At 45.1% G+C, this 25,267-nt stretch overlaps 1 protein-coding gene across 6 annotated transcripts in view; it reads right to left on the bottom strand.

The window, feature by feature from the left end:
- GOLGA2 (golgin A2) overlaps positions 1-22,664 on the bottom strand; it is a 40,564-nt gene extending 17,900 nt beyond the window's left edge. Inside the window, exons 1-13 of one of the 6 annotated variants that reach the window (XM_053282395.1) lie at positions 22,445-22,664; positions 15,754-15,876; positions 15,257-15,337; positions 11,136-11,261; positions 9,596-9,636; positions 9,436-9,499; positions 7,616-7,675; positions 7,117-7,197; positions 6,070-6,171; positions 3,357-3,395; positions 2,048-2,110; positions 1,124-1,217; positions 311-417 (exon numbers count right to left, since the gene is read on the bottom strand). In XM_053282395.1, the coding sequence (XP_053138370.1) occupies positions 311-417; positions 1,124-1,217; positions 2,048-2,110; positions 3,357-3,395; positions 6,070-6,171; positions 7,117-7,197; positions 7,616-7,675; positions 9,436-9,499; positions 9,596-9,636; positions 11,136-11,261; positions 15,257-15,337; positions 15,754-15,876; positions 22,445-22,492 (1,029 nt within the window). In that variant the 5' untranslated portion in view covers positions 22,493-22,664. The remainder of the gene's footprint in view (positions 1-310; positions 418-1,123; positions 1,218-2,047; positions 2,111-3,356; positions 3,396-6,069; positions 6,172-7,116; positions 7,198-7,615; positions 7,676-9,435; positions 9,500-9,595; positions 9,637-11,135; positions 11,262-15,256; positions 15,338-15,753; positions 15,877-22,444) is intronic. The other 5 variants (XM_053282396.1, XM_053282399.1, XM_053282397.1 and 2 more) reach the window with 5 other exon arrangements.
- Positions 22,665-25,267: the final 2,603 nt, after the last annotated feature.

Below are 25,267 nucleotides of genomic sequence, written 5' to 3'. Positions count from 1 at the left end.
GTAACCCCCTAAACCGGATACCTACAATTAGGCACGCAACGGAGCTGGATGTGTCTCAATGCCTAAATGGCTCCTGGACTGAATATCCTTAAGGTTCCCTGGCCGAGGCCAAGTTTGGAATTTGGCACGGCTAACAAAGCAAGGTGCCAAATGCCTGACGCTAAACACAAAACCAACGCACTTAAAAAGTGGCCTGCTGGAACAATGAAGAAGTTACTTTGGGGAAACAATGCCTGGTCTGGTTTGCAAAAGGAAGCAAGTGGCAAGTACAGCAAACGGGCAGTGCAAATAAAAGATAGGACCGCCTTACTTTCTCTGTCTGCTTCTGCTGTGTGGAGAGGGAGGAGAGCGTATGCTCTAGCTCGGATATCCTCTGGCGCGAGGACTGCAGCCGAGTCGCGAGGCCCTCTGCTTCTCCTGCACAAGTGAAAACAAAGGGGTGAAATCCAGCCAAGCCGACTGGGGCCACTTGACCTCGCCCCTCTTTCCTGCATTCGGGAAAGTCAAGGCATCAAAATAATGCTACAGTGGCAGCGTTTCCAGCATGATTAAAGAGTTGCTGAGAAGCAACTTCACAGAGCTTGAGATCCAAGCAGCATCTCAAAATATATTCAGAATTTGTCTTCCCAGTATCTAAAGACTTGAGAAAGCCACAGCCAAATGGCTAGTCAAAGAGCAAAGTGTGCCTGTCTGGCTACACCTCTGATTTACTTTACCGTAATTTACAGTAAGTTACTCTAATTTGAAACTGTACTGTAACTTTGTCCAGGATAGCGTTACTGCACAGAGTGGTTCCGTAACTCTGATTTACCTTAGTGTAATGGCCTGAGAGCCCAGAGTTTAGAAAATACAGAGAGCTGAAGAGGCTCTAGAGCAGCAGGACAGAAGAACTGGGAGGCCTCTTCTCCCACGAGGCTCTTAAAGGGTTGCCTCCCATGCATAGCCCTGCCTCTAGAAGGGGGTGGAGATAAGCCACTGCGAATGCCCTTCCTCCACCAGAGAAAAACGTTTTCCCCATATCCATTGATGCAGCATGGCCGTTTCCTCCTCCCACAGCCCAGGAGCACTTCCCCATCTGTTAAGCCAGGAGCCTCGAGATGTACCTGCGTACAGGTGTACATACCTGCGTTCTGCCGAGCAGCCTGCTGTGTATGTGCGAGGGCCGTCTGCAGCTCCGATTTCTCCGAAACCAGGATGCCTATGGTCTGAATGTGGACCTTCAAAGGAAGCAGAAAATAACTGGATCAACGGAGGGGTTCACAGATCAGGGGCTGTGGCCATCGTTTGAGAGCAGACGTTTCTACGTTCAGCTCCTGAAATCTCCTGTTAAAAAGCACTGGCAGCAGGAAGAGGTGAGAGAGCCTCTTGCATGAGGCCTAGCTGAGCAGTTGCCGGTCAGATTCAACACCACCTAGCTAAATGGACCAGTCGTCTGACTCAATACAAGGCAGCTTTACATGCCAATGGGGCATTACGGATTGGAACACTTGGACTACCACTACCGATATTTATAGACTGCTTATCAACAAAAGTCCCCAACGCGTTTGACATAGAAGAATAAGAACAAATAAATAAGGATGGCTCCCTGTCCCCCAGAGGCTCACAATCTAAAAAAGAAACCGAAGAAAGACACCAGCAACAGCCACTGAAGGGAGAGGGACACACATATGTTCCTAGGCCGTCTACCTGCTGAGAGGGGGCCCACCCGCTGAGTAACAGCTTGCACTTCACTCTTGCCCTCCTCAAATAAGACCACACTTTTAGTCCCAGGGCCCACGCCAACTTTGCTATGCCCCAAGACGAACACAAAGCAAACACAGAGGAAGGGGAGGGAAATGGAGGCCGTGGCAAGCAGGGGAAGAATATGCACCTGTCTCAAGGGCATGTACTCAAACTGGGTGGTGACGGGACGGAATGGAGACTCAAATTAAAGGCAGGCGCCTTCCCCCCCAGTGTACAGATTGCACCACACGGACTGCAGCACACGGACAGCACAAGGCAGCCCCAGACAACTATGTGGAGCTGAAATGATATCTGGTCTGCCTACCTGTAACTGTTCTCGCAATGCTGCTTGCTCTTTTGCAAATTTCTGCTCAAATCCCTTCTTTTCCTGGGAAAACACAAGTAGACATGTCAACACCAAAACCGTACTGGGAAAGTCCTCCTTTTGTAGTCAACCCACACCGTGTGAAATACCCAGAGGATTCCAGTTAATAGAAGCGGTGAAGGAACAGCTGCTCAGGGATCACGCCCTTCATCTCCCTTAAATGAATATTTCTATTTTCCATTTGCTTCGTTCTGTTAGGCCATTTCAACTGTTCACATTCTAGTCAGCATTGCAAGTTATTTGGCCGGCAAACATTATGCTGCACAGAATGAGTGAAATATTTTTTAAAAGTTTCAAAATTTATGTTCAAGGGACTGTTTCTGAACAAAACCAAAAACTAGAGTGAGCCTGATCCACATCTAAAAAACAAGGGAGAAAACAGAAATACAGTCTGCAGCCTGGAGGCTTGTGGAGAGGTGGGGTATTGCGACAGCAAACTTCCATGGAGCAGAGCGATTCAATTAGGCAATTGTATAAAGAAAGGTGGCACATACCCATACACGAAAGAAACCACACCACCAACCTCTGGCAATCCCAAGGCAATCAAAAGACACATAATTGCAACTGAAGCAAAAGCTGGGGCTTTCAAGACCCATGGAAGTGAACAACAGGAATGAATTAGCTTAGATCCAAATACGCAGCCTTCATTCGATTGGGTGTTGGAGCCAGTATTGTGAATCAGAAAAACAAACAAGGAAATAAATATTTTTCCTCTTGAGTTTCTAACGTTTACGAATACATACAGTCGAGGACACAAAATATGTTCTCTTCATCAACAACAGAAGTCAAGCTCTGGCCTTAGCCAAGTTCAGTCACCGCAAGTGAGCTGCTGCCACTGCTTTTCGTGTGGCAGTGACTCCACGTGGCCACGGCACAGGAGGGCCGCTCCTGCTGCGGAGTGAGTGTCCACACCAGCTACCCCAGGAGCCTGCAGCACTGAATCTAGCACCCCCGAGAGGCAACTCTTCTGGTGAGCCAACACTGCATCACACTGGCTGCACCATCCCACGGATGCATTGCTAGCTGCTTCCATGCGGCAGTTGCGACACCAGGATCAGACCGAAGAGTCGGATCTGATGGGAGCAACCAATCGCCTCGCTTCTCTGGCTCTGAGCAGAGTTTGGGTCCTGTTCTCTCTCTCCAGTGCTGGGCTGAGTCTAAGTCACCCATTGCCACCGCACATTATGTTCTCTGCTTCTGATGGAAAGAGCTTCCCACTTATGTTTGCCTCCAAAGCAGAGCACGTTACCTTCTCCAGCTGGTCCATAGCTTCTTGGTTCTGCTGTTTCTGCAGAAGGAGCAGAGTGGAGGTATCAATACTAGCAGTGAGTCACCGAGGCTTCCAGCTTGGGGGGGCGCACATGGCAGGCTAGCACTAACAAGCTTGACTACCAAGGCTTCTTGGCATCTGTGACGTTTTACTGGCATCCACACACCCGAGACTCAAGAGAGAGACACACAAGCAGCAGCATACTAGGCTCAGGGGACCATTCTGCCCGTTTCGCAACACAAACGCAGAGGAAGTAATCACAGTTCTCATCCTTACATTTGAAAGCTGCCTCTCAAGCTTACTGACGCAACTGGGAAGCAGCAAGTCACTAAGACAGCAAGGATCCTGCATTGGTTCAGGTGCTACCTTGCAGTGAACTAATGGTTTCAGTTGGAGGAGGAGGGCTGGCCTGGTGGCACCAAGCATGAATTGCCCCCTTTGCTAAGCAGGGCCTGCCCTGGTTCCCATTTGGATGGGTGTCTCCATATGTGCACTGTCTGCTGTAAGGTATTCACTCCCCTTAAGGGATGGGGCCGTAGCTCAGGGGAAGAGCGTCTGCTTGCATGCAGAAGGTCCCAGGTTCACTCCCTGGCAGCATCTCCAGGTAGGGCTGGGAAAGACTCCTCCCAGGCTGAAACCCTGGAGAGCCAGTCAGTGGAGAAAATCCTGAGCTTGATGGATCAAGGGTCTCTCTCAGAAGGCAGCTTCCTCTGTTCCTGTCTCTTGCAGACAGGCTGGGAAGGTCGGGGAATTTAGGACTGACAAAAGGAAGTATTTTTTCACACAGTGCATAATTAATCTATGGAATTCTCTGCCATGGGATCTGATAATGGCCACTAGCTTGGATGGCTTTAAAGGGGGCTTAGACAACTTCACGGAGGACAGGTCTATCAATGGCTACTAATCAGGTGGCTATAGGCCACCTCCAGCCTCAGATGGAAAATGCCTCTGAATCCCAGTTGCAGGGGAGCAACAGAAGGAGAGAGGGCATGCCCTCACCTCTTGCCTGTGGGCTTCCCAGAGGCATCTGGTCTGGTGGACTGCTATGTGAAACAGGATGCTGGACTGGAGAAGCCTTGGGCCTGATCCAGCAGGGTGGTTCTTATGTTCTTAGGCTGCTGGGGGGTCGGAGGGAGGCTTGAACCCAACCAGTTGTTCCAGGGAAAGTTAACATCCAAAATGGGTCAGAGCCCAACCAAGCTCTTTGGGGGCAGTGATGTGGCAGTGGACTATTTGAATATTTCTCAGAGGAAGGGGACGGTTTCTACTAGCTGTAGGAAGGGCAAGTCTTGATCCTACAATCTATCAGAACTGCAGCTGCCCCATGGATCCCTCAGAATACAGCAGGTGGTCAGCCAAAATGCAGAGGGGGGAGAAGAGGATTTGCTGACTAACAGTGGGAGTATTCTTAATTTGAGTAGGACAGTTGCCCAGCTGGAGGGCAAAGCACATGAAAAGGCAACGTCAATCCTGTCCAGGGGTGAAGCACACAAGCGTCAAGAGCAGACTGCCAAGGGAGATGCTGTACGGCTCTATGCTGACAGCCAGAGGGTCAGTCAGGGTGCCCCTAGGATACCCTGAACTCCCCTCACTGGCTCCAGGGGCAAGATGCAGTCTCCTCTCCTCTTCCATGAATGTCTCCCACAGCTGACAGCATCAACTACTTCCTCAGGGGAAGCTGTTTTTGTACATTCTGAAATGCAGCTCAGGAAAGGGCTACGGAAAGAGAGGGACACACAGACAGCTCAGATCCTATCACTAGCAGGGTGGGGGAGGAGAAGTGCAGATCTGAGAAGGCGACAGCAGGAGTCCTGTGTTATTCCTCCAAGCAGCCACGCAAGCAAGAAAGGCCATCTAGGAACTTGCATGACTGAAACGCAACACAGACCCGGTGGACATTACAGGTTCCTGCGGAATGCCAGAAATCCCATTTTACAAGTACAAGGGGACCAAGTTTTTTGCTCTTGTGGTTGGAGGGGAAACATCAAGGCAAGGATGGAAAAGTCTCAGATACACAGGGGTGTGTGCGTGCCCATGTTGTGATCTAATAAGTGACACTATAATCCCTTCATGGGCCAGATGTCATGCACTTCAAAATGTAACACCAGCTCTAGAAAAATCTGATGGTGACATCTAGGAATATGGTCCTGCCCGATCTGAAAATTTAGTATTTTTGCTCAATATCCAGAAAAGCAGCAGAAGGGTCTGGAGGGAGCCTCTTAAGGGAATGATGGGAGACTTCTTTAACCAGTACAGCTCCTGTTTTCTAACATTCCTGACTTTGCTTTTTGCAGTCCCCAACAAAAACGAATAAAGTGACATTTCTGCATTCAAAACCTAATGAAAAACAGTATGCCTCATTTGCCATTTTCCCGCTTTTAAGAAGCAATTTCTGAACACCCGAACAAAAAGGGCTTTTCATATGGCTACTTGCAGGCAGACAGGGCAAGACATTGATTGGCTGCGCTCAAACACAAAGCATTTCAGTGACCCATCTTCAGCGCTACAACGGGGGGAAAACCCAGGGAGCACAAAGTAAAGAACAATGCAGCAAAAAAGAGGAGGCCATGCAATGAGGTGGGGAGAAGGAAAGGAAAGAGGAAACATTTCTAGCAAAGCAAGGCTCCTGGCTGACTGAAAACAGGCTGCAATCAAGGCAGCAAGAGGAGCAACAGCAGCAACAGCAACTCACGCAAGCGAGAAGACAAACGGGCTCATTGACTGCACCACAAATGCTGAAAAGATGGCCGCGTGTTACCTCTGTGCTTGAGCCTAGCACGCTTAGCCCCAATCTCTGCCAAAAGAGAGGTGAATGATTCAACACCCTTCCTGTAAGGGGAGTTCAGGGGTCACCCGCCACGCAAAGCAGAGCCCTGGTTGAAAGTCACTCTCAGTGTGTGCCCCCGTCTTTAAGCGGGTGGGTTCAACAGCTCCCAGCACACACCTGTAACCAGCATTCCCGGCAAGGGGGGGGACGGGGACTGAAGCTCAGGATGTGCCCACAGTTCAACTCTCCCCACCTTAAACACACCCTGGACATAAAACCCCTGACTTATCTGACAAGAGCGGCACATTCTCTATTACTGTGCTTCCTGCCACTCATTCATTCATTTAAACATTTTATATCCCGCTCTTCCTTCAAGGAGCCCAGAGCGGTGTACTACATACTTATGTTTCTCCTCACAACCACCCTGCGAAGTAGGCTAGGCTGAGAGAGAAGTGACTGGCCCAGAGCCACCCAGCAAGTCTCATGGCTGAATAGGGATTTGAACTCGGGTCTCCCCAGTCCTAGTCCAGCACTCTAACCACTACACCACACTGGCTCTTTGTGCCCACCCTCTTCTCTTACCTCATGGCTATCAAGGCACTCTGCATTTTCATCTTGGCTCCCATCCCTCTATGGGGCACAGAAATCAGGAAGCCCTTGCCCTCTCTCATTCTCCCACCAGTGACCTACACAGACAGATATGTCGGTAGATATACCTACACAGCATATCCAGGGGGAGGTTATGACTATCCTGGGCATGCAGATAGAGAACGGCTGTGTGAGTGCCGACACAGACTTGCCCAAGACCGCTCCCTGAGGCCAGTATCAGAAGCCCCCCTGATTTCCTTTGAGCCCCTGTGTGGCCACCACCTTTTCTTGTGGCGCTGTAAAAGAACCCAGGACCTTGCAGACCCAGAGAGCACAGAGGAGCAGTAGGAGGAGGCCAAGCATGTTGGTCTGGTGGTTCCTTACCAATTCCTCTATCTTTGTACTGAGTTGTTTGTTTGTTAGATTGCTGGAATCTAGGGCTACTGCCAGCTCCTGGTAACGTGTCTGATGGGCGCATGCAGACAGCAGGAGGAGGAGGAGGAGGAAGGGTATAGAAGAGGGGAGAAAAGGCAAATCATTAAAAAGGACAGAAAATAATTCAACATCACAGGTCCTTTGTGGTGCATCTTTCCGCACCAGAAAGAGACACCCTCTCAAACATCAAAACCTTAACTGCCCATTCAAAGACAACAAGGAGCTTTGATTAAACTCAGGATGAGCCCTTAATATAGTTCCAGAATCCAATCTCAAGGCCCCTGCAGAAGCCTTCCTCCAAACACCAAGCAGAACAGCAGCTTGTGCTCTTTTGCTTTTAAAGGGGGTAATTATACTCGGTTCTTGCTGCTCGAGCACACACACTGGAGACGTAACTGAATTATTCAAAACAATGCTGGCAGACAGAGAGCCAGAGCCGTGGACTTACCGCCATCTCTTTCATATCCGTGGAAGACGTGGCACTTTCCCCATTCACATAGGCTGTGGGCTGCAAAAGATATATATTCATCATCAGGACAAGTAGCAGCCTACAGGTCAACATGAATTTCAAAGAGAGATTCTCTTGGCAGTAGCATGACTCAGAGAATCATAGAGCTAGAATTATCTCGAACGTCATTGAGTCCAGAGTTCTGTATTGAGGCAGGATCCTTCCGACACACTTGTGTTACTGGCTTTCCCTGGATAATCACCTAGATTATGGCACACCGTAAGCAGAGAGCAAGGGAAACTCCAAACATATCTGACAACATTTTTGCCAACTCTCAGGCTTCTATGAAAAACTGAACCGTCCAGCTTACTTTTTACATTTAGCCATTACACAAAGATGGCTTGTTATGAAGCAGACACATCAGGTATACGGAGAAGACGGAATGAGGAATGAATAACCCCAGTTAATTAAGTGAGAATTCAGATAACAGGAATGCACATTAACCCACGCCCAGGTACTACAGTACTAAACATACCACAATTTCATGGTTAAATTGGAACCAGAGCCACTCCTGATCCTCAATCAGAGTTTAAGAAAAGCAAACTAATAAGTTTGAAACTATCAAGGCCTATTGACTTTTTAAAGTTCATGTGCAGTCAAACCCAAGGTCCCAGAAATGTCATATACGGAGACTGCAACATTCTGTGGTGGTTTTAATAAGTTCCTATTCAACATATCAGTTCAAACGCAAAAGGGGGGGGGATCAAAACCACAGTAATGCAGTCAAGTGATTGCATACAGGTCTTGACAAAATGCAAGTGGCTAGATTGCCTAGATCTCTGCGGCTGGATAGCAAAACACAACCTCCTTACTATCCTGTCAACCTCTGCCATCACATGGCATTAATGGACATGCATTATAGCTGAGAGAGCCCTGGATAATATCACCAACATTATTACTAATCCCGTTCCTTTAGTGCTGGTGCCTCTGGGGTTCCTGAATAGCTGCTTGATCATCCTGCAATATTTAAACTGGATTCCACAGATGAAGTGAAAACAAGAGGAGCAGGTGCTTGCAGGGTAGTCACACTGGCAAACTGCACACAGTCTCTCGAGTATAAGTGTGCCAGCCCACAAGACTGTTTTCCTTTTCTGCAGCAGGCTAATATGGATACCTCTCTGGAACCTGAGCCTTTGGCAGGAAACCGGAAGAATTTGGCATAGCTTTCCTAAGAGAGAGCTTTCCTCGGAGAGGAGAGCTGGTCTTGTGGTCGCAAGCATGACTTGTCCCCTTAGCTAAGCAGGGTCCACCCTGGTTGCAACTGAATGGGAGACTAGAAGTGTGAGCACTGGAAGAGATTCCCCTCAGGGGATGGAGCCGCTCTGGGAAGAGCAGAAGGTCCCAAGTTCCCTCCCTGGCAGCATCTCCAAGATAGGGCCGAGAGAGATTCCTGCCTGCAACCTTGGAGAAGCCGCTGCCAGTCTGTGAAGACAATGCTGAGCTAGATAGACCAATGGTCTGACTCAGTATATGGCAGCTTCCTATGTAAGAGAACACTGACAGCTTATTTCATAGGTTACCGATGAGAGAGTATTCTCTCTTCTGAATATACATTTTTTCCTCACTCACACACTCATGACACACCCAAAACAATGGATTCCGATTTCCAGCATTACAACATCTTATTGTTTCATCATCTGGCTGCAACAGCGTTTACAACTATAGAAAGTTCTTGAGTTAGCTTACTCTGCCCCCACACCGGTGGTGGTGATGGCGGACACATAAATAAGTGGGACAAATCAAGAGAAATGGGCTTTTACCTGGCTGACCATGCCGTTAAGCTGCTCAGAGAGCTGGCGGAGACTCTCTGTCAATGAGAGGGACCTGGAAAAGGAGCACATCACATCTTGAATAAGGGGACACAACCCTCATATATGGTGGGTGATATGGCAGAAATTTAAGTACAGAATGATCTCTCACCTATTTTCTTCCAAGGCATTTTTATGATCAGAGTCATAGATCTGCAGAATTAAAAAAGAGAGATGAGTCACTAGCCCCAAAAAGAGTAACATGCAAGCACATGCAGACACACATCCAACTCCAAACCAGACTGAGCATGCCCTTCCTTCTGGGCGGCATCTCACAACAGCTATTGCTTCTTTGTTCTCTCTGTGGGCTGCTTCGGTATGGGAAACAAGAGCCAGAGTAGGCCTGAACACACATCAATTCTGGGACGTATTCCGTCACAAAATTCACGGAATTGGTTTTAATAAGCCTCACCTTGAATAGGCTCAGAAACACATCAGGCAGTTGGTCACTTGGCTAGGTAATTTTAGTGCAATTCTTTTTTAAAAAGTTGCTCTAGATCGGGGAATAGCAACTTATTTACACACAAAGAACCACAGCAGACATTTACCATGAGTCAGAGCAGCACAGTTAAGAAGCATACCATTAGAGCATACTGCCTATAATGTTAATACAGAAAGGGTCAAAACAGTTGGTTGACATGATCTAATTCCTATTCTGAATGTATCACCTAAAAATGGGGAAAAGATGAGTCCGCTCTAGAACTTTAAATGGGAAGTTTGAAATGCTTTAAATATAAAAAATGCAGTTCTTTCATAATTAGCATTTCAACCATCACATTTTCAAACATAGCTACACTCAGTGGGCCCACAACGCTGGCTGGCCTTGGTAGCCACGTCAAAACGTGGGGTCACCAGGACCTCCCCCTGTGCTGTGCCTCTGCATCAGGTGAGCAACAATCACCTGCTCCCTTCCTCAGCGCCAAGTATGGCGTGAGGAGTGAGGATCATCCCCCTAGTGACTGATGTCCAACACCACTGTAGGGATAGTTCTCCCCGCCCTCCCTGCAGATCCAAAGCGGGACAGCAGAGAAGGCTGCTTTGGCATTGGGCTGTCTCATCAGCCCAGCGCATGTATCCTTGGCCTTCTTCTCCGAAACTGGTGACTCGGCAGCCTGGCATCAACACCGTCTTTTTCAGCTTGATGACACAGAGGGGGCAGTGCCCTTCCCCACAACTGCCCAGCGTGGCTGTGGGGACGATGCACCTCCCCAGCGGCAACTCAAAGAGGAAGGCTGTTGCCCGTCCTGTCACACTTAACAGAGGGCAATGGAAAACCTGCCATGGTGCAGGGAATTGTACCAACATCATAAGGTCTAGAACGGCCTAGACACTTTTTAACAACTGGGATTTACAGGACTCCAAAAAGGGCCTATCGGCTACAAAAAAGCAGTCAGAGCAACTCCTATCTACTACAGCTCTAGAACGCTTCAGGCTTCCAAAGATGCTCTAATCAAGAAATGCCTGCTGATGGAGAAAAGGAAAAGGAGTGCAACGCCCCCAGCCTCTCAGTATGTGGTAGGGCCAATTCCCCTTCCAGTCGTAGAACAAACTGGAAACTCTTTGCTACCCTCATCCTATGTGAAGCTTGCCTCTGTAAGCACACAAAAACACTGCTTGGGCATTTGGTATAGGGGAAGCCGACATCCACAAACCTGTGACAGCTGCAGACTATCGGGACCGGGAGCAGCAGAGCTAAGCACACTGTTGCTGTTAGACAACGTGGGGACACCAGCAGCAAGTTGTTCATCATGAGTGGCAACATCACCATCACAGTATGCCTGTCACAAAACACACCACAGGGGATTACCAACACCATGCAGGTGAGGGACAGACAGATAAGCACGCCCATGCACAGGTTCTGTAAGCAGTCGTCAACCCTAGGTGCAACATAAATGCATCAGTACTTTCCCCCAGAACAAAGTCAAATCCATCAATTTTTTTTTTAAAGAAGTCAGTAGTCTTTCAGCATTGCTTGGAGCCTTCTGGCAGAAGTTAGTAATTGCAACCCACTATGATTTTGCATCACATAAATACAGCTTTCACTATAAAGATGTGCTGCTCAAGCAGAAAGAGTGTTATACCAGTCCTTTACATTTGAAAAAGTACACATCCATAGGAAGATGACCAATCAAGTAGGGATAGGAGAGAACAAGTTAGCAACTACATACGCTTGTGTTAGACTTTTTAAAAGCTTCCCTTCCAAGGGGAATGTTGCCTATGATTTTCCAGGGTACTGAAATCTAGGTGGCAGCCAGAGATTCAGATCCAATGTAAAGAGGGATATCTTTACAGGTGACTGAACCGATACTTTCAAATGCAAGGTCTGAATTTTATTAAAGGATTTACATATTCTAAAACAATTACATTGAGTAAAACAGATTAAGCTTAGCTCCAAACAGCACATAGATACAGTTCTAAGCATAGGACTCTCTCTTCTCCTTCTTCCAGTCTGTGCTGCTGCCATGTTCCTGATGTATGGCATCAGAATAATTAAAAATGACTTCAGAAAGGACAGGGGACCATATTTTAACGCCACTTAAGTGCTGCTAGAATATCTAGTACCTTACTTCCCAATGCTAGCACCCACTTTCAGTCTTCTTCGTTCTATTATATTATTCCAGGAAATATATAACTAAGACTACAGAGAGACAAAGATTTCCTATTCATTAATTTTGAAAGTATGAACTTGGTTCTTTGACACTTACTATATACCGTGCTGGTCAACCAAGCAATGAGCCAGCTGAAGTGACAAAAGCTTATTCTCAAACAGAAATCTCCTAAGGCTGTGGCATGCAGCAGGCCTCAAGGAAAATTACGATTGCATTGGTAACCCTGAAAATGGCAAGAGCCCAGCCTGTTCCAACCCATGAGAACAGGGTATTCTGTTCAATACATTCGAACACATGCATTAGATCTATTGACACAGGGCCTGTATTAATCGGTTTCCTCTCTGCCTAGACCCACCTCCAGAGAAAGAGGTAGGAAGCATCTTTCTGTCTGTGTTGAAAAAGGCATCAATGTTCACGGCCAACATTCAGCTTTTCCGTCCTAGCAGTGTTAAGCAAATCCATGAAACAGACATTCTATCAACTAGAAATAACCGGAACTCCTCCTCTTGCAAAAGGCTCTAGTTTTAAGAGAATAACACTCCAAGGGCCATCTGCATTAAATAACTCTCTCGATACTGAATTATAGCACGCAAAAAAAAAAAAAAAAAGTCTGCATACTCATTTAGTTTAGCCTCGCAACCTATGCTGTAGTAGGTCAATATTATTCTCTGTTTTACAAGTGAAAAATGGGGCATGACTAGTACAGCTTGCCCAAAGCAACCCAGCAAGTTCATGAACAAAAACCTGAACAGTTTTGAAGCACTCAGGCCACAGACTGGCCCTCACTAGCTGCATAATAGCCTTTTGGACCAAACCCTGTCATGCCATGCTAGCATATCACTGCTATGCTCTTCTACACAAAGAATCATTTCAAAGTCCTCAGAACAAACCTGGCTGTCAACCTGAAACCAAATGTTTTCACTGGCCAAATATGAATGCTATGCTTCACCTGCAGGGCAAAACCCTTCTTTTATATCTCCTTTCTAATCTGAAAGATTTGGGTTGATACATCTCTATTATTCCCCATTAGGCAGGCTTCGTCTCTCTTTCATTTTTCGAACACCGGAGAATGGAAAGTGATTGACTTTCCACGCTTAAAACTGGGACTAGGCCAAAATGTCACAGAACGAAGCCCAGTACTCTCTTCCATGGACCACACTGGTTTCCAGGAAATATCAGTCTTGAGAAACATCTGATTCACCCTATAGCCTGTGATGGTGAAGGCCAGTTGGAATGCAACTGTTAGTGGGCAGGGGTCTATGAAGAGAAGGGTTGTGAGGGAGAAGGAGGCTGCCACTGTGCGAATTAGAGGAGGAAACAAGAGAACCAGACGTGTTAACTCAGGAGGGGGGGGGGAGAGAGAGGGGGGGAAGGAAGGAAGAGGGGAAGAGTGAGCAGAGAAAGAAAGAGAAAGGAGAGAAAGAAGGAATTGCGAAGGATGGGCCCGGGCCTGTCAGCGGCCTGAGGAGAACGAGCGGCCATGGCGGTGGCAGCAGTGAGGAAGGGCCCAGTCAACCGCTGCTGCTGCTGTTCCTGTGGGGAGAAGCAAGAGCGGGGCTCCGGCGGGGAGGTCTCTGGGGATAGAGAGCTGCAGCTTGGCCAATAGGCGCCAGCAACGCTGCAGCTGCAACCAAGAGGGGTGAGTGGGATGGAGGAGTGACCAAGAGGGGTGAGGGGGATGGAAGCAACCGGATGGAGGAGGAGGAGCAGCAGGAGTGCGGTTCAGGTGAGGATGGGGAGATCTCTGAGGTGCTGGGGGCTGTGGCAGGGGGTGAGGGGAGCAATCAAGTACTAGTGTGCATATGCCCTGCAGGTTAAGCTAGTTCTAAGATATTTCCCTTAGGGGATGGGACTCAGGGGAAGAGCGTCCCAGGTTAGCCCCCTGGCATCACCAGGTAGAGCTGGGAAAGATGCCCGTAACCTTGGAGAGTCGCTGCCAGGCAGTGTAGACCATACTGAACTAGACGGACTGACTCAGGGCAGCTTTTTACATTCCTACATTTTCTCTCACAGGCCACTCATCCTCGTAAGAGATGAGCCCTTAATAAGTACTACCATACAACTGTTATTTCTCGTATGAGAACACAAGGAAGCCATGTGCAACCTCAACATAGTGGCGTGAATGGTGAAGCGTCAGGACTGCAACTCAAGATTGATAAGAAGTTGCCAGGAAACACTTCTCTGTCGTAAAGGAGCAAATCTTCAGGGTCATATGAATTGCATCCTTCCTAGGACACGAAAAGAACTTGCTGATGTGCTCTCAAACCCACTGTCTATTATTTTTGAAAGGTTCTGGAGAATGCGTGAGGTGCCACAAGTCTGGAGATGGGCTAATGTCCCAGTCTTCAAAAAGTAGAAAAAGGAGGATCTGGGAAATGGGCCAGTGCTTGAATGGGATCAAAGCTTTATGCTGAAATCTGCTCTATAAATATGACGTAGATGTTGGGTGGGTAACTCTGAATAATTTGTGGCTGGGGAAGAAGAAGGGAGGTGTAGTTCAACAGTAGCTGGAGAGTCAAGGTTGCCTACCCCTGCTCGAAAAATGTGAAAGGCAGTCCGGCTAACTTCCTGCCGAGGCATATCTGAATGCATCTTACTTCCTAGGCTATACTGCATGTGTGAGTTTCATCACCAGTCAACACACAGGCTTGCATGAGTAACCATACAGCTCATCCACCAGCAAGAATGTGCCTGAGACCCGCTTTATTTTTCTAAATAAAACATGGACATGGAGAAAAGACGATCATAAGTGAAGCAGCAGTCAAGGTCAGCAGTGAACAATGCCACTTTTGCATCCGTTCTCTGTCACCCTGGAAACAGAAGACACTGGGGGTAGCTCTCTCCAGCCAAACCCAAATGCCTCACATTATTCAAAAGCAGCTGCTCTAAGCAAAGCTATCTTAGAAGTCCAAGGAGCTCTCCTTCCTCACACTTGTAATTTGAATAGGGGGAATGCATACAAGAGCAACAAGGAGGGGGGAAAGCAGGTTAAAAATAGCCCAGGGTTAATGATAGCAACAACAGTCACACAGCTGATAACAAACGTCCCCAAATGAGGCTCTATGCCACCCACGCCCATTTTAAAAACCTCAATTTTTAAATAGGTTCTGAAGCATGCAGTATGGACAGCAAGCCAGTTGGACAGATTCTGAATGCTGCCTCACCTTCCTCTTGTCCAATGAAGGTATGGCTACCCCATTGGAGCGGTTAAGGTCTGACACCAGCACCTTCAGAATGTTCTGAATCTAAAGGGGGTGAAAGAAAAGGGGAAAGAGAAACAGCTGAGAAAAGGGACAGAATGAGAACATCGATCAAATGGGTTCCTGAAGCCAAAGGGACAAGAAAAGGGATACTGGCTGAGATCCTAAGTACACCTAAAGTGAAAGCAAGTTCTACTGAAATCAATGGAACTTACTTGCACAGTCTGTTTAGGATCAGGATGCAGCTCTTTCACCCCAAAGGCAAATTCAGAAAGATCTTTATTGACTATCTCCAGAATACAACTCTAGGGCAAAATGCTCATTTTTATTAAGCTGCCTGACCTTATCACTCATGCCAGAAAAAGAAACATACCACTTCCTTCAATTTTTTTTTGCAATGTTAACACAAGCAGAATACATAAGAGACATTGGACTACATTAAAAAATAGTAAGCCACTCACGTTTTCAGGAGACTCCCTGCCGTCATTAGTTGGAGTTTCCGGTCTACTTCCTTCTTTACCTTTGCGTTTCTTCTTGGCTCCAGCTGTTGACCCAGGGCTATTCTTCTGCTGATATTCCTTCAGCTGAGAAAAGAAAGAAAAGCTTGAAGTCCAACTAATTAAACCTAGACCAAAACTAAGAGAAGAAACAAGACTGCAAAACACCATCAGAAGCCCCAGCATGATTGTTCAACTTGGCATGAGTATTTTTCAGAATAACTACTAGCTAAATGCATACTACTACAAGATGAAACCCTCACCATGGAGTTTTAGGTCTCACTTTGTGTTGGTCTGATATTTAGGCTCAAGACTTAGGTGAAGTGTTTTGTGAAACCTTTACAAACTCCATTCACGTTACACCTCAGCCAATAACTACACAAGCGGCATCACTCCATGGATCAACAGATCTTATTCAAACCACACAAAAAGACCAAGAAGGGACCTTCAGCAAGCTGTTTCTCTACACCACCAGGGTATATGCTTAAATTTCACGAGAAAATTAGTAAGATTTTAGGAACATAGGAAGCTGCCATATTCTGAGTCAGGCTATTGGTCCATCTAGCTCAGTATTGTCTATACAGACTGGCAGCGGCTCCTCCAAGGTTGCAGGCAGGAATCTCTCTCAGCCCGATCTTGGAGATGCTGCCAGGGAGGGAACTTGGAGCCTAGATGCTCTTCCCAGAGTGGCCCCATTATCCCCTAAGGGGAATATGTTCAGTGCTCACATATCAAGTCTCCCATTCAGATGCAACCAGGGCAGACCCTGCTTAGCTAAGGGGACAAGTCATGCTTGCTACCACAAGACCAGCTCTCCTCTCATTTTAAAAGGAGTAATTTTCCATAATGGAAGTAGAATCATCCTAACAACTAGCGATCTAGTTGAGATCTAGATCAAGATCTCAGGAGAGGGGATCTCGGGAGAGGGGATTTCCAACTGCCAATATCACATTTTTAGGTAGAGTTGATTTGATGTAAATAAAATCTATTAAAATTATGATTTAAAAAGCTTCACAGAAGGATTCAATTTTAATAATTTAAATCACAATTTAAATACTAGTCAGGCAGATTCGATTAAATCATCATTTTCTAGTAAAAGTACATTCTTATCTAATATAACCGTAATACATATTTAGAGATAGGTGTAGGTTTCATTTCTAGAAGGTAGATACACACTTCTCATAATGCTGTTTCATTAAAGCAACCAGGCCTTGCGTTCCTTAGTTGTACTGTTTGCATTTTGCACACCTGTCTGTCTTACACACCAGTCCAGGAACTTCATTAAAATATTCCCAAATGGGGTCTCTTTTACGGCCTGCTGCCATGATAGGTATTTCCCTTCTACAATGGAGGATACACTTGGAAAATGTTTCCTCAGGACTGCATAAATATGTTCTGTTCACTTTTGGTTTCATTTTCAATTCCCCTCCCTTATTCCTTGCATTTTTTCCATACTCCTCCTCCTTGCTGAGATTTACTGCATCCCCCCAAATCTTTTATTCATTGACCATTTTTGTCTTTGCACTTTTAGAGAGACAGAGGGGCAAGGGCTTGACTGTGTATGCGCGCTGCATGTACATCACCTACAGAATAGTATTGATCAGGTGTGTTATCTCTCATTCCCATATACTGCTGTTAACATGTTCATAGAACATAATTAGAAGTTATTAATATTCATTATATCTTTGATCCACATTTTTCAAATGAATTGTTTTTAAAATTTTAAAATCCAATTTACATTTTTAAAATCTGATTCATGTTTATTTTTCAAAATCATCGATTTTTATCAACCCTGTTTCTAAGTTTCTGGGATTTTTTCACAAGAGAGGGATACGACTCCCAGTGGTCCCTCTAATTTTTTTCATCTCTGTGCGGAATGAGTTTTGTTCTGGGCGGCAGTATCAAGGTAGTGTGTGCGCACACCTGCATTCAGAATGGGGCCTTCCGGAGCGGGATCGAAAACGAACTGAGAGGACATTCAAAAACTTGTGAGCACTCACACATGTGCGCACGCCTTAGCGGTAACAATGACAACTCCCACAAAGTTACGGCTCAAATCTAACCATCTTCACTTCAAACTACTTCTTTTGTACTCTCAAGAGAGTGATGTTTAAGATCAGGCTATTAGAATTATTTCTTGTTAGTCAGTGACGAACTACATTTGCCAGTCTCTGACATTCCCAATGCTGGTTATGTGTGGCTTCAAAAAAGGTTTTCTAATATTGGCTCAGACCTTTGCCCAATATAGTTTTAACAGTTGGTAGTTCAGTCCAAATATAATACATGAAAGATATATTATTATTCAATATCTATTTCTTAAGAGTTATTGCCCACCCTATCCTCAAAGTCCAGGATATGCAATATCAGTTCCTCATCTCTTTCAGCATCCCTGTGAAGCAGAATCACCACTATTCCCATTTCACACATCAGCAACTGACTGATACTTGTCCAAATGAACTTCTTCTGAAGGTCTAAATCATGTATAAACTGGCAATAAATGTTCCCAGTCAAGCAACATGTCACCCAATCATATTATGCAGACTAAGTCCTCTATTCCCCATGCACCAGTTTTGCACACATAATGTAGGATAAAATTCTTGCATCACTGAAATAAAGAGGTATGGGGAAAATCTACTGATTTAATAGCTACACTATTTTCACCTGAAATAATGAGGTAATCACTACCCAGGAGACCCAAAGTTATAGATAAAACTCCAAAACAAATATTCTTAACTCACTACCATTCTGCTTCCATATTCCCTATTTGTAATTTGCCTCCATAAATACTGCAGTAGGTGATGTGTTGTAAGTATTAAACCAACCGAAAAATGAGCCAAGTACTTCCCTTAATATTTCATCACTCTTATCTATGTTGTTTGCCCAAGAATATCCTTGTGTCAAGCCACTCTTTCAAATTCCCCCTCACAAGCACTTTTCAACTACATTTTCTCCAAACTCTCTTCACCTTTTGCTAGCAGGTGACCCTCTCAACCTTCTTCAAATTTTCTTCTACTTTAGCAGCTCTTGCATTTTATCTCCAGTTTGCCTGTCCACCTCATTACAAGCCTGAGCAACTTCTGAGCCACCAAGCTAAATGCAGCTCACCAGACATGTACGGAAGTCCATCATGGACTCAGTACACTTTCGGTGTTCCTGCTCTTTGTCCTGGATTGCAAAAAAGGAGTTGTCAAGGACACTGGCAGGCCGTAACAAAGGACTGATGATACATATTCAACTTGCTGTATGTATCAGGTCTGATCTAATGCCTACCATAAAGGTCTATGATAGAAGACTGTCACTTCTGCATCTTGTACAGTATTCAAACACGACTATTGGTACTAAAGAGTTCGACAGCAACTTTACTAAACCATTAACTGGTCTGAAAGATTTGTATCCAAACACACACAGAGACCCCATAGAAATCCTACAGATTTGACATTATAGCAAATGTACACATCATACATATGCATCACATCATATTGACACGCTTTTTAAAAATGTGAACACATACTTGCCGGCTTGGGATCACCTGTTATTTTTTTAATTCAACTTTTTCACAAGGGCCAGTTCACACCCCACCCATGCAATAACTCTTCCACTGTATTCTGCTTGAGCCTAACCCATCTGGAGTAAATCTGCACTGACTACTGTTTCTCAAACACACAGTCTTCTTCTAAGTTTCACTGCCTCTCTACAAACCTGCACAACAAAGCCAATAAAACCAGCCCTTCTAGTTCTTGTGATCCAAGTCCCAGTAAAATCAGAATCGGAAAACATCCAGACATTAATACATCAAGTCTTGAAGTTTTACCTTAGGTATGGTTAACCTGAAGGTCTGTCCAAAATTCAGTGTAATGGGCTCCCAAAAATTTATACATAGGACTGCACTCCTGATTTGCTAGGAATAAATCATGGCTTGGACTTGCTTGTTAGGGAAGCTTGGGAAACCTTTCAGAGTTTATCTTTGGCAAAACAAGGCTCTTGACAACAATCAGATAGCCAAGTTAGTTGTTAAAATAGAATTCATAAGCTAAACTTGGGCATAGATTTCTGTACAGACATCAAGTCAATCGGATGTAGCAAACTACTTTGCCTCCATCTACATGTTGCATGTTATTAACATGTTACTGTTAATATTCTGTGTGCTACCTTGTACAATTTTGTATTGAAGGTTATACAAACTGCTAAATAAACAACCACCACTGAGCAGCTGTGTCCTTAAATGGAAATGGGGGGCCTTTGTTTCAGATCTGACCTATGGAGGTGAATGCACTAAGTCTAAGCATCTAATTACTGTTCCCACCACTTTATAATCCTGGGTTCTTTTTCATTTCAGCTCCAGCTAAGTAAGGTGGCAGTTCTCCTCTTCTCAGAAGATGAGATACTATTTTCCAAATAGCTTCTTGTGAGAAAGTAGAGAACCTCTATCTAAAAAGTAAAGAAGTAAAGAAAACCCCATCACAGCTTGTTTTGCCTCAATGTAAGTGTACAGGCCTCTAAAGCTAGGAGGACATGAAGGTCCTTTCCTCTACAGAGCAGAGAAAAGGCAGAAGGCAGACGTGGATAACACTGAGAAAAGCTTTCTGGCAGTCTAAGGCCAACTCAGCTGATGATGCCACCTCCTTAACTTCTGCCCCTCCATTCTCTCACCCACTGCACATACTGAAGAATTCCTCTGGATGCAGGGGGTGGTTACAACACAATGCACTCATGTGCATTGCACATATCCGCCCCAGAGCAGTCACATGAGCATAAAGCCCTATTTCAAAGATGTTCCTAGCTCATGGAGAGGGACAGGAGAAATGGCAGCAACAAATATAAGATCGTTGCTGGCCTTTAAGAGAGCCCTAAAAATGTACTTGTTTGGCCTACCCTTCCAATTGGTTTTAAATGGTTTTAACATTGTTTTTATCTTGTTTTAAATGGTGTTTGTTTTTATGTCTTTTTAAACTTTTAGTGCACCAACCAGAACCTTTGGATGGGGCGGTCTAGAAATGCAATAAATACGTAAGTAAATAATTAAGTAAAATTCTGTCCTGGACTGCCAAAGTCTAAGGTTTCTTCCTACACACTAAAAAATTATAATGGGGAAGCCTCTTCCATGCATTCAAGGAATATTTATAAGATATTCCTTGAATACATGATCCCCTTTATAAGAAGGGGTTCTTACCCCGGCGCACACGCGCACGCACGCACACACACACACACACCCCCAATGCGGCAAGGAGAAATACTCTCATGAGCATCCAAGGTCTTCTACACTGTTAATACAAAAAAGACCTCCTGCACACATACCTTTATTGAAGTGGGAGGATTATTGAAGTGGGAGGATGGAGTTCTCTTGCATACATTCAAGGAGTTTGCCTAAGGTGCTTCATAAGAAAAATACTCTCCCTCAAAGGGCTACTGAGAGTGTTTCAAAGCCCCCCTCCCCCATACACACACTAAACCAACATGGGGGAAATCTTCTATGTCCTCAAGAGGTGTGCCTAGGGTATATTATAATAAAGATCCCTCTCTCATAAACACACAGAAGATGGGGGATCCTCTGTTATTATTTATACACAGGTTTTTGACAAACAAGTTTTCTTTAGTTCTCTTTTATATCATTATTTTTTCAACTCTCATTTTATATTGTGATGACTTTGTTTTAAATTGGGCAAATATTTACCTTTCATTTTATATTTCGTTCCTTTTGTTTCCAATAAGTACCTTTATTGCTTTGGTTTTAAGCAATAAACAACTGGTTCTCAAACCAGTTTACACAGAAAAATAATAATTAGAAAAGGTAGATTTATTGTATGCATAGAACAATTCCTAAAAAGGGGGGGGGGGTCTTCCTCCTCCCCATTAAACCAACACAGGAAATATTTTATGCATGCAAGGGGTGTGTCTACGGTGCTTCAGAATCTATGGTGGGGTTCCTTTCTGACATCCAAGTTATGGAGGGAAGTGCCTAAGAGAAAGGTCTCCCCTTCCAAATAAATAGGGGGGCAGGGGAATCTCTTCAATAAAAATCATAATATGGTAATTATTTAGTACATTTTTATACCACCCCATATGCAAGTCCCTGGGCAGTTCACAATCCAGAAAAACAAACACAACACTATTAAAAATACTACTATTAATGACGTTTTAAAAAATATAAGTCATATTAATAAGAGTAAATAATTATATAATACTATACAATACAGACACTTAAACAATACTTTACTTGTTAGATGCCCCATCACAAATTGTTCTCTCACAACAGAACCCCCAACCAATTAACACACACAACACAGAACCAATGACAACAACAAAAAAATAAGAGAATGCAAAATGCAATGCAATGCAATGCAAAAAGCATGCCTGGTATGCATGAGGGGGGGAAGGAATGGTTGTCCCCCTGCACTGAACCATTAGGGGGGGGGTCCTCCTCCCTGGAAGGGGCGTGCCTGAGGGGTCCTCCTTCTTTTTACCCTCCCCTTCCCCCACCCCGACGTGGGTGGGGGAGCATCAGGCCTCTCTCCACGGCAGAAATTGGGGGGTGGGCGTGCCTAGGCCTCGGGTTCGGTTCAGGCCCTGGAGGGGGGGGGCAGGCGGCTGCTGCTGCTGGGCCTAGGGAGACACATCCGCCCGGGCGGCCCGGCTTCCCGAGCGCCGGCTCGCTTACCTTCTTCTTAGCCGCCGCCAGCTTGCTCTGCCTGCTCCCCTCCGCCATGTCCGAGCCGGGCCCGGGCCACGTCAGCCCGGTGAGGGACGAGGGTGGGTGGGGAGAAAGAGCCAGAGCCGGAGGAGCCGAGGGAAGGCGAGGCTCCGCCCGCGGCCTGCCTGTCCGGGTGGCTCACCCGGGCGGGGGAGCGAGAGGCAGCCGTGCGCAGGCGCGGCCTTGACAGGCCGGGAGGGCGAGGGCGGCGGGCGCAGGCGCAGAGCCCCTTCCCGCCATTTTCGGGTCGCCACCGCTCCTCCCCACCTTCTTCCCCGCAGAAGACCCCTCAGTTCTCAGCCACGCTGCGCAGTCCTCTTACGCTTATGCGTAGTATGCATACTCAGAATGATGTGAATAATACAGTGAATACACGTATACATAATTATGTATCATTTCTTTTTGTTATTATTATTATTATTATTGATAATAATAATAATGCAATTCCAAAAGACCTTGAAGAGCACCTCAACACCATCGGGGCCACAGAAATCACCATCAGCCAATTACAAAAAGCAGCTTTACTGGGAACAGCCTATATTCTGCAACGATATCTATAACAATTGACAATAAAATTCAGCCATCCCAGGTCCTTGGGAAGGACTCAACATCTGGATAAAACAAACCAGTCAATAACACCTGTCTGACTGTGTAAAGAAATAATAATAATAATACAACTTTATTTGTGAGTTGCCCCATCATAAATTTTTCTCTTAGTGGCCTGCCGTCTTTGAGTCCGACAACCTCACAAGGCGGCTTACAATACGGACAAATATAATAACACATTTAAAAATACATTAAAATAATATTGAGTGGTATAATATTATTAAAACCATCATTGCAGCGTACTATTATCAACTATATGGTAGCCTTGTACAAATCAATATTTAATTATCAGTGGGCCCCACATGACTGTGTGGCATAATTATAATGAAATATATGACAAACCATTTGTATATTCTTGATATACAGTTTACTGTTATCAACTATATGGTAGCTTTGTACAATACTATGCTGAATTATCAACGTCACATCATTGTGTAGTATGATTAAAATCTACAAGGACAATAATACAGTTGATGTATTACTAATAGAATAATCACAGTTTACTGTTATCAGCTATATGGTAACCTTGTACAATATAATATTGAATTACCGCATACCACATTATTGTGTGATCAAACTATAATAAAATATAGAGCAACAATCATACCTCAGGTTTTCGGTTGTTGCTTTTTTATAGTGTGAGCTTACAGGCGGGATTAATAATGATAATCATCATTTATTTCATTGGTGCTTAATCATGACTAACTTAGTCTGGATTCTGTTCAATGAAAACAACTTAATCAAGCATTCCTGCTAATACAAAATTAATTCAGAGATGACCAAGAAGTTCAGTTTGAGTTCATGGGGTTTATTCCAAGATAAGTGTGCATAGAATGGTTTTGCGTTTTAAATATAAATTGTTGCTGAAGTTGTTGCGGTATATTGTTGCGGTATATAAATTGAAATTGTTGCAGTATATAAATTGTTGCTGAAGTCTTTACCAGGGACAGCTGCTATTTTCTGGTTTCCCTCTCTGGTAAATCACTGTCCCCCTTTTTCCCTTTGGGGAATGCCTTCTTTAAATGTTGTAAGTGTGAATTGCTCCCATCTCACTCTGGGTCTCTAGCAGGGAGTGCGAGATAAGCACTTTTTGTCTCCAGTGCACATGCGTAATAAATATATACGCATGGACATTAAGGCATTTCACACACTGGAGTTGGTGACACTTATTTTGAACATCTTGTAGAACAATTACATTTATCTTATCTTTCACTCAAGGATCAAACAGCCTCATGGCTTTTATATCAGCAGGCTATTGCAGAGTAAATTAATACACTTGCCAGAGAAGTACAGCTTTCAGAAATGTGTAATTGTGTGAGGGATGTGTCACAAAGGTGTCCTTCTTTTCATCTAAGAAAATGCTGAAATACATGCATGCACTGAACTGCAGCCTTCACCTGACTGTTTTCAAGCTGGGTTTTGAAATGTAACCAGCTTTTAAGTTTGGTTAGGCGTCACAATCGATTGTCGGCAGTTTGGAATATCCATTAATTTTATTTTTGTCACACATTTCATTTTGACATGGAGAAGCATATGGTAGGGTTTTGCATACCACAACTCTCTCCTCTGGATTCTACACATGCGTTGGGCAGGCTGTTCATTAAGGTGAGATTTCAGTAGAAAAAAAATATATATATATACCAGTCAGCAGGAAGAACTTGTATTTCTGGTACAGAGCTTGTATTTCTGGTACAGAAAGGCCCCTCCCTTTGCATCACGATTAAATAAAGTTTTGCACACAGCATGTGTGATTTAGGACTGGTATTGTGAAATGCATCTGCTTTTCCTGTGAGTCAGATCGCCACAGGGCTGTTGTGGCGACGCACCCTACCTGCAACTGAAAGGCGCCTCAGATCCATCCCACAGTGAATTTGACTGTCTGCACCTGAAATGAAAGCAGAAGTTGACTGGATGCAGAATTTGCTTGAATGGAGATCACGGAATGCCCTGGAGTTTGCCATTCACAGATCCCCCAAAGTGCTTCTGCGGACGGGAAGAAAGCTGGATTCAAGGACAAGACAGCATGAACCAACTCTATCCATTTGACACGCACATGGATACAGGGCAGGCTGAAAATACTGCAGCACCTGACGGGTGGTGCCAAGGGGGAGGTTTCCAGCAGCCTTCCTCTTCTTCTCTTCTTGCAAGCTTTTCAAGGAGTGTGAAGAGAGGGGACATGACCAA

Source organism: Hemicordylus capensis, chromosome 17 (genome assembly GCF_027244095.1).
Source record: "Hemicordylus capensis ecotype Gifberg chromosome 17, rHemCap1.1.pri, whole genome shotgun sequence".
Classification (NCBI taxonomy): Eukaryota; Metazoa; Chordata; class Lepidosauria; order Squamata; family Cordylidae; genus Hemicordylus; species Hemicordylus capensis.
Note: the sequence above shows the minus strand (reverse complement) of the source record. Positions and strands in the feature narration are given on the sequence as shown.